The sequence below is a fragment of the Alosa sapidissima genome, chromosome 23 (assembly GCF_018492685.1).
Source record: "Alosa sapidissima isolate fAloSap1 chromosome 23, fAloSap1.pri, whole genome shotgun sequence".
Taxonomy (NCBI): domain Eukaryota; kingdom Metazoa; phylum Chordata; class Actinopteri; order Clupeiformes; family Clupeidae; genus Alosa; species Alosa sapidissima.
Window position 1 is genome coordinate 28,121,651 of NC_055979.1, and position 10,000 is coordinate 28,131,650.

The window sequence follows — 10,000 nt, forward strand, 5'->3', positions numbered from 1 at the left end:
TTAGCATTAATGTTCCAACTCATCATCAACTCACCTGTTACTGAGGTTAAGTAGTAGTCTACTGTCAAGTGTTTTTAACAGATGACTTGAATTGTCCCGCTGCTGCTGCTGCACTAGGCCTAGCCTACTCACGATTTGATCACAACCGTGGGCTACACTTCCTGACTGGGCCAATGGTCGTAGATAGAGTGCAGTAATTGGTTCAGTCCCTGCTTTGCAAAGTAAAAAGCAAAGTGTCGAAAACGGCAGCAATTATTTTCTTTTTTTTTCTTTTCACTGAACGGAGCTGGGGGGGCCAGCAGGGTGGCCAAGCTTTGACCAGTGGTGGCCGTGGCCCCTCCCCCTGGCCACCACGTAGCTCCGCCCCTGTTTCCTTCTCTCACTGCATTCTCAGAATCTCATCCCACCCAAACTTTCCGCTTTTTCTGCGCGCTCTTGGATTTGATAGAAGCGACTACTAGCGAGTCACAACGCGAAACTGCTAACATTGATGGGAGGTGTAGTTTTTATGCTGCATTCCCGACGTGATTCTATGGTTTGAACCAGTAATGTTTCTCGATGTTGCGGTGTATTTTGTAGAAGTTTTGAAAATAATTCAGTGGAAATGCATGGATTCCAGTTGCTGCTACTGGAAGAAACTGGAATCCATGCATTTCCACTGAATTATTTTTGGAATCTGATCCCTTATCATACCTGTTACTCGTTGCTCGACTTATCGTGACTAAATTCAAGATGGCTGCAAACGCTAAACTTCGTGAAGATACTGTCTGTATAAATCGTCTTGTAAGTAAACTACCAGTGCTTTTTCAAAGTTCTCAATGTCTCGTTTTAAATGTCAGGGCCCTCGGATGTCTACCAATGAAGTGTGGAGATACATTGAGCCTCGTAAATGGGTGTAAAACAGTGGTTTATTTGCATGGCTAGCCCGATGCCGAAGCACCACTATTGAAAAAGCTGTTGGTAGCATCGGCTAACTAGCGCCAGATTTTGGAGTGCAGGGGACAAGCCGAGATTGGCTATGAGACATACGTTCACACTCGGTATCATGTTTCACTTTAGGTCAATATCACACCGGAATTCTCCTTTAACGAAGACTAAAAAGAGAGATCATATCACACCCATTCTTAAATCTTTACATTGGCTCTAAGTTAATTTCAGAATTGATTTCAAGGTTCTACTCCTAGTTTATAAGTAACTGAATGGACTTGGCCCAAAATATTTTTCTGAAATGCTTCCCCAATATAAACCTAGTAGAGAGCTTAGATCTACTGGAACTTGTCAATTAATAGTCCCCAGGGTTTTCATCCCCTTTTATCTCCTTTCTCTCTTCTGTCTCTCTATTTTGCCTTCTCTCTCTCTACTGCTTCTCACTCTTCTATCTCTCCCTTTTCTTCCTCTTCTGTCTCTCTCTCTCTGCCCCATCTCTCTCTCTCTCTCTCTTCTCTCTCTCTCTACCCCATCTCACTCTTTTCTCTCTCTCTCTCCCCCCTCTCTAGACGCATGTGTCCTGACCCTTGACCCCAACTCGGCCCACCGCAGGCTGGTCCTGTCGGAGGGCAACTCCGTGGCAACGCTGCAGGCGACCCTCCAGGTGTACCCTGACTGCCCGGAGCGTTTCGACGGCTGGACGCAGGTGGTGTGCCTGGGGCCGCTGACCGCCGACCGCTGCTACTGGGAGGTGGAGTGGAGGGGTCGGGGGTCATCCCTGGGCGTGGCCTTGGCCTCCATGCCCCGCAAGGGGGCGGACTCCAGGTCGGGGCTGGGCTACAACGGCCAATCATGGAGCCTGGAGCTGTCGGACATGTGCTGCGCTGCGCTGCACGCCAATCAGAAGCAGGAGATCCCCGTGACGTACTCGCCGCGGGTGGGCCTCTTCCTGGACCGCGCGGCGCAGACGCTGGCCTTCTACGGCGTGGACGACGAGCTGGTGCTGCTGCACGCCTTCCGCTCGCCCGCACTCGCCCAGCCACTCTATGCCGCCTTCGGCGTCGGCTGCGGACTCGGCATCGGCCTGGACTTTGCCAGTGGCCAGTTCAGCGCCCAGACGGACAGCATCAAGATATGCCCCATCTGATGCCAACCTGAGACTGGCATCCATACAGCATCAAGATCATAGTTTGAATTACAGGGGGTACTGGGGGGTACTATACCCCCCAATGAAGACCCAGTACCCCCCAAAGAGACAGAAATATCAGTTTTGGGGGGTCAGATAATTTTTATGATATTGTGAAAAAATATCATTACAGTGGCTACAATACAAGTCAACTCCTATTTTCACTAGGAAAAGTTTAATGTAAAGCGATTTCAGACACCCCTATTATGGACCATACCATTTTTAACCACCGTGGCGCTAGAAACAACGGAGATAGAGAACGACTTCAACTTCTCAAGCAAGTGTCAACGACGTTGAATGACAAAACGCTAGATTCCTCCAGTAGCCTAAATTCGTTTGCTGTAAGTAATAAGTAATAATAACATAACTTATGTAATAAGTTTGCTGCTGACGTGCATGGGTAAATGTAAGTTGCTAGCAGACGTCTAACTTGTTGAAAATGTGCTATTTTACAACCTTCATGTGTTTTGTTCTTTCATAGCTCATGTCACGTCTTCATGCATATAATGACGGGCTACTTACCTGCTACCCACTGAGGCTAGTAAAGTGGACCTTGGTTAGTTACCAAGGTTAGTTAGCAAGATAATTCTCTATTTAAATCATGTATTATTATTTTACATTGTGGTGAGGTAAAATCGATTGGCATTTCCAAGGAGATGAACTCCAGTCCATAGCCTACATGTAGGTGTCCATTGATTCTCATTTTATCTTGAATAAATTATTGTGCCCTTTTGAAATTAGTTTGGCACAGATCCTGTGTTGTTTTTATTATGCACAGAGGGTCTGATGTAGCTAAGCCTACATAACATTAGTGAAACCTGTGGAAACATACAGTAAAGAGCCAAGTAGCCTAGGTTAAAAAAAAGTACATGCTAGTATTTCAATTTGTTTTTAATTGGTTAGTAGGTCTATTGTTTTTACATTCTGGTTATCGGATTCTTGTAGGTTACCGCTCTGTAGTTCTTATGTGGTAGTATGTTTTTTCATAGTAGGCTATATGCTCCTTAATCACATTAAAGATTGCTTAGGTTTCACATATCTCTAGGCAATTGTGTTGATTTGACACTGACTACCATAGACTATAATGGAAAATTGGTTTCTGTTTATACAGTAGGCTAGGCTATATTAGAGGGCTGGATCTTACCTCCAGGTCATGAAATCTAAAAATAAACCAAATAAATATGTCATGAAATAACCAATAGGCTTCTTGTAAAGGTATTACTTTTACTAGTAATTAGAATGGTATTTCAGTGCACTTAACTTCTAACTTTTGAGAGTTGATCAAAACAGTTCTCTTTTGGATATAATAACAATGAGATATTCTGTAATCAACTGATTATCAGTTTGTCGCATGTTTACACCTTGTTTGTGTGTTGCACAACACATGTTGCACTTAGCGATGCACGATGGGGATTGATATGGTAGTGGACCATGATGGTCATAGAAGAAGTGAAGGAGCAGTACCCCCCAATTATGGTGGGGTCATACGCACTCTGATCAAGATATGCCCCATCTGATGCCAACCTGAGACTGGCATCAATACAGCATCAAGATAAGCCCCATCTGATGCTGGCATCAATACAGCATCAAGATCAGCAGCACAATATGCTTCATCTACTAGTAAACTGCATCTGTGCAAGCATCCAGTTTGAAAATATTGTATGCCTAACTGATGCCAACTAGACTGAAATCAATAAAGAACTCAGATTTGGCCCATCTGATGCCAACTAGACTTCTAGTTGCCAACTAGATGGGCCAAATCTGAATGCACATTCTGAGAGTCCCCGTTCCAACAAGAAGAGACCTGCTGTCTCTCTTCATCTCCTCTGGGACATGCTCATATGAGACCTCCTGTCTCTCATCTCCTCTGGGACATGCTCATATGAGACCTCCTGTCTCTCATCTCCTCTGGGACATGCTCATATGAGACCTGCTGTCTCTCTCTCATCTCCTCTAGGACATGCTCATATGAGACCTGCTGTCTGTCATGAACAACCGGCACACCGGTGGGGAGTGGAGAGGTGTTCAGTTGGCTGCAGTTCTGCTGCCTCACCACTAGGTGCTACACACTGCTGCTTTAAACTGATCCACTATAGATACTAGCCTGGGTTTTCCCATGCTGCCTTACGCGCACAATTTTATTCACACTGCTAGGCAGCCTTAGCCTGGCCTTAATTGCCTTTCTACGTACTTCCGCTCGATTTTCATCTCCCTCCACGACTCCGTCTGGGATTCCGGCCATTGGCCTCGCTCGCAGCGGTAGATTCGACTCCGCGCCAATCAGCGAGCAGGAGGCGGGAGTTGTGAGAGACGACGTCGAGATTCTGCGCTGTGTTTGAATTGTAGTCCTCGAGGAGTTGGCAATGGCATAAGTTAATGAAGCAATTCAGTCCGTGCTGGCTACGCTTCCAAATATTCAGGAACTGAAGTCCGAACAAAAGGAGTGTTTAACACATTTTATTTCGGGCAAAGATGTCGTGGCCCTACTCCGTATGGGATTTGGGAAACGTTTGATTTGTATCGCGCAGTATCCTCGATATTAAATTACAGCATGTGCGGCAGACACGGTATGAATGAAGCGGCGTGTTTTCAAAGATCACATCTAGCTTTGACAACTGTGATGATATTGTATCGCCGAGGCTATTTGCCCCCGTGTTGGGCTTTCCCCTGTGTCTTCTGTTCCCAGCGTGTGTGTGTGTGTGTGTGTGTGTGTTTGTGTGCAAGTGTTTGTGTCTTCCTCTCCCTCCTGTGTCATAGAATGTGTCAATGAGTTCTGATGTGTTTTGATTGGGTGAATGACGAGTGATTGAGTGCGAATGACGAGTGATTGAGATCGTGATTTATCAGCGATCAGTTTGTTGTTTTGTAGTGGACACCTCCTGTTGCCCGTGCACTAGCCTGTACATCTATAGGAAATAAACTACCGGAGTTTTGGAACGATATATCAGCCTCCCCGTCTCCTAACTTCTCATCGGCGTTACAATATGTTATCTTCAACCTTACTGTTGAATAGTAATCTGCTATTTGCTATTCTTCCACTAACTCTTACATTTGTATCGCAAAGCTGGCATCGGTCATTTACATCCATCTTGTTCGCTTTGGTGGGGAATGATGGGCATAGGAATTTGGTGGGCAATTTCTGAGCGTTGTAGTGTAGCTTACTTCACGATTGAGCTGGCGCATAACATATGTCACGGCCAAACGTTAGCGATTGGGTGAAATCAGATCCAATCGTTTCAAACTTCTACAGAGTCCACGCATCCAACTTGCAAACGTTCGTCAATAGCCGAGATCCCAGACCCTTGTAGAAGCGAAGCGTACCAAGAGGATGGCAAATGGCCAGGCTAAGGAAACCTGGATTCCATGAAGCAAATTTTCACCTCAGTTAGGGGACCAATCACAGAACGGAGGGAGGGCAGCAAGACGATGACGACACACCGAAGCCGTTATGAGCTACGTGCAGACGCATTTGATAGACATTCGTAGCGCCCAATAAACGGCTCTGGGCATTCGTAAACCACGTTTCAAATACGAGAAAATTAATGTCTAGTTCCCAGACCCCATCTCAATGAGATGAGGTCTGACGTTAGCCAGGCTATATAGATTTACTTCCACCCCCTTCAGTTCTATATGTCTATAGGCAGCTTTAAACTGATCCACTAGAGATGCTTTACTTCCAGCCCCTTCAGTTCTATATGTCTATAGGCAGCTTTAAACTGATCCACTATAGATGCTTTACTTCCAGCCCTTCAGTTCTATACTGTATGTCTATAGGCAGCTTTAAACTGATCCACTATAGATGCTTTACTTCCAGCCCTTCAGTTCTATACTGTATGTCTATAGGCAGCTTTAAACTGATCCACTATAGATGCTTTACTTCCAGCCCTTCAGTTCTATACTGTATGTCTATAGGCAGCTTTAAACTGATCCACTATAGATGCTTTACTTCCAGCCCTTCAGTTCTACACTGTATGTCTATAGGCAGCTTTAAACTGATCCACTATAGATGCTTTACTTCCAGCCCTTCAGCTCTATACGTATGTCTATAGGCAGGTTGTACTCACTGACTTCAATTCTCAGTTCAATTCGCATGAGCCAATTTGTGTTAATGGCCAAAATAATAAAACATTTACAAGCCAGTTATAAGTGGTGGTTACTTTGATGCTGAATCCCTCCTCACAGATGCATATGAACTATGTTGCTTTGTGAATGGCTGAGAATAAAAGCATTACTGAATACTGTTGACCAATCTAACACCATGGTGTCATAGTAGAGATATTTATTTGTGACTGATTACAGTTTTTTCTGATTGCTTAAGCACATTTTTTGTGGCTATGGCTTTTTTTGCAAAACTCTTTGCAATCAGCAAAACATTGTAGTTCTCTTGCAAAAGCTAACACACCTTGCTTAACTCTTCACACCTTCGTAAAAATTGTGTTTTCGTATCTAACAGTAAACACAAGCCATCACAATAGTAAGCACACAATGTGCCAACAACACACTGATGGTATAAATAAAAAACACATCTGGCTTTTGCTTTCTCTGTGCACAAGGTAGACTATGTCAGTTTGAGGTCATACTTTTGTCATAGTTCTGTAAACATACAGGGATCCCAACTTCAAGTATTAGTGTTTATTTACACACATCAAAACAAACACAAGTGTGTTTTTCCAAGTCAAAACACAAAATAGCATTTCACTGAGACAAAACAAATCAGTCTACATCGGGTCGTCTCTCTCAAAATTCTGTCTACATCACATGCAATGTCCTAGTCCAAGGCACCGGGAAAAATATATTCTGGAATGACGTATCCAGGCCTGACATGAGAATATCCCCACATGTAGACTGTTTTTTTGTCTGTTTTTTTCTCTTCTCACTCTTCCTGCTCACTCCATCGTACCCATTGTACATTACCTGTGGCTTATTTATAGTGCTTAGGCTGATTGCAAAGTGAACTAATTATCTAAAACAGTTTTCACATGAGAAAGTGTGCCAGAGAGTTGCCAAAATAGTGTAAATAATAGCCATTGTGCCTACAGTTGTGCAAAGTGTGTGTTACAAAATTGCAAACTGAGTGCAAAGCAGTGTTTGTGCTTTTAGTTTTGCGAACTCAGTGAGTGGTTTTGCCATTTGTGTGTAGAGTTTTGCAAAAAAAGCCATAGTTACAAAAAATGTGTTTAAGCATTGAGAAAAAACTGTAAACTATATATACTATATATAATACATAAAAATATATATACTAAAAACACATTTTTGGGAGTGTTGGGGTATTGTGTGTATATTGAGTATGAATCATAACAAAATGAAAACTGAAAACTTTCCATATGCACTGTACATACATAGCAATGGACCCTCGATATATCCCTAAAAATGAACATAATTCTACTGAAAGCTTTCCTTTTCCATGGAATGGAGGGTTTTTTTAGCCTGGAAGAGCAGACCCAATCTGAAAGATTACGTATAAGGTAATGGCCCAACTCGAGGGGCGGCACCAAGCACGCATTTGAAAGTCTCACTGCATGCATTTGGATAACACTAAACGATCAATGTTAACTGACTGATGCCGGACTTCGACGCAATTGGATAACACTACGTCTGTTATCTGTTTAGCTCGCCTCCCGTCCACCTATATCAGATACACAGATATGGTTAGTTCCTCGCGATGCAAGGGGCAAAAGTTACGTGATCATTACTCGTTGCCAGAGTCTCTCGCTGAGCAAATGCATCCGCGAGAACTCTGGATTCCCAGGGTAGGTTTTTTTTAGCCCTGCAGCAGTAATATCAGCAGTAATATCATGCCAGACACTGACTGGTTGAGGAGAAGGTGGGGGGGGGGGGTGGAGAGACAGGATTACATCTCTAAATAGCGCTTGCATCTTTAACAGAGAAATCAAGATGTTACATCTCTAAATAGCGGTTGCGTCTTTAACGCAGACATCAGGTCACACATGTCTATATCTTTACCTGTCTTGCACCTCTGCTATCTTGTTTGGTTCTTGTTAGATATGAAGGTGTTGCTTGCATAACATCCTATCATAGAATAAAACATAACAGAAAGCATAACATAACAAAAAACACAACTAATTTCAAACAGTCACTGTGGTGCAGGTTTATAAGTAATAATAATAATAATAATAATAATCTTTATATAGCACTTTTCAAAACAAAGTTACAAAGTGCTGTACAATATCAACATAAATGAAAATGCAAATAAGACATAATAATATAACAATCAAATAATATATACTAATTCAATTAGAACTTAACATAAATTTGAAAAAGGAAAATAAACTTACACTGAAATAAAACTTACTGAAATGAAACTTAGGATACTGAAATAAAACTTGACACTGAAATAAAACTTAACACTGAAATAAAACTTAATAAACTTAATACAAAATGAAGTATATTACTTAAACAAAACTAATGAAGGCTTGCTTGTAAAGATGAGTTTTAAGGAGGGATTTAAAAGAGCATACTGACTTGGCTGACCTGATTTAATCAGGCAGGTCATTCCAGAGCCTAGGTGCCCTGACACTAAATGCTCTCTCCCCTTTAGTTTTGAGATTCACCTTAGGAATAGTTAGGAAACCACTACCAGATGATCTTAAAGTACGCACAGGTGTATAAGGTACTAGGAGATCAGATATGTAGTTGGGAGACAGGCCATGTAGAGCTTTAAAAGTAATCAGAAGAATCTTAAAATCAATTCTAAAGCTTACTGGGAGCCAGTGCAGTGAGGCTAAAACAGGAGTAATGTGATTACAGTACTTTGTCTTAGTAAGAAGCCGGGCAGCTGAATTCTGAACAGTTTATAGATTTTTGGTTCAGACAAGAAAAAAGACTATTGCGGTAATCCAGGCGTGAAGAAATAAATGCATGTATAATGGTCTCAGTGTCTTTAAAAGTTAAGATGGAACTAATCTTGGAAATATTTCTGAGGTGATAGAAACAAGACTGTACTTATAAGTGCAAGTATAAGTATAAATATAAATATAAGTATATATACTCTTTTGATCCCATGAGGGAAATTTGGTCTCTGGATTTATCCCATCCGTAAAATTAGTGAAACACAAACAGCACACAGTGAACAGAAGCACACACAAACCTGGAGCAGTGAGCTGCCTGCTACAGTGGCACTCGGGGAGCAGTGAGGGGTTAGGTGCCTTGCTAAAGAGCACTTCAGCCGTGGATGTGGGAGAGCAGTACTCAACCACTTCCCCTGCCCACATTTGTTCCTATTGAACCGGCAACCCTTCGGTTACAAACCCGAAGCCCTAACCAGTAGGCCACGGCTGCCCCCATTATTTCAACCCATTGCAATTTCACATAAATTCACATAGTTCTCAGTTCTCTAAAATGTGAGCCTTTTACTTTTTAGTAGCGCCAAAAAATAATTCAGTCATAAAGTCAATCTGTTGTAATTGCTTTGTCCTTTGTACTCAACTTGTACTCAATAAGTGTTGCTAAACAGTGGCTTATTTTTGTGTGTTCATAAAGGGGCCCTGCACACAGTGTCATTTGAACACCCACTTCCTGTCTCTAGTTTTACCACTGTCCATGATGCATGTGAAGGACCACAGTTTTACATCAGCCTGTGGTTTAGTGCATACTGGTCTAGATGTAAAAACCCTAATCCTAACACAAGTAAAATTAGATGTACCGCAGAGCGGTACAAAATATGACTGCCGCCCAGTCCAGCACTTATTTTTTCACAAAAATAAATCACGCTGAAAGGCCTATATGATTCTAACTGTCTCACTAAATTGCATTATCCACACTCAGTTCTCACTGGTATCTGCTAGACAACAAGTACCAAAACATGATTAGTTCATAGATTTCACATGTAAAATTGATTTTATACAACCCCACCCCCATCTTGCCTGT

General features: G+C 42.3%; 1 protein-coding gene across 1 annotated transcript in view; it reads left to right on the forward strand.

Moving 5' to 3' along the window:
- Window positions 1-3,671, forward strand: part of trim25l (tripartite motif containing 25, like) — an 18,903-nt gene extending 15,232 nt beyond the window's left edge. The window contains exons 24-25 of the mRNA XM_042080631.1: window positions 1,497-2,103; window positions 3,610-3,671. Coding sequence (XP_041936565.1) covers window positions 1,497-2,074 — 578 coding nt within the window. The 3' untranslated portion in view covers window positions 2,075-2,103; window positions 3,610-3,671. The remainder of the gene's footprint in view (window positions 1-1,496; window positions 2,104-3,609) is intronic.
- The last annotated feature ends 6,329 nt before the right edge of the window (window positions 3,672-10,000 follow it).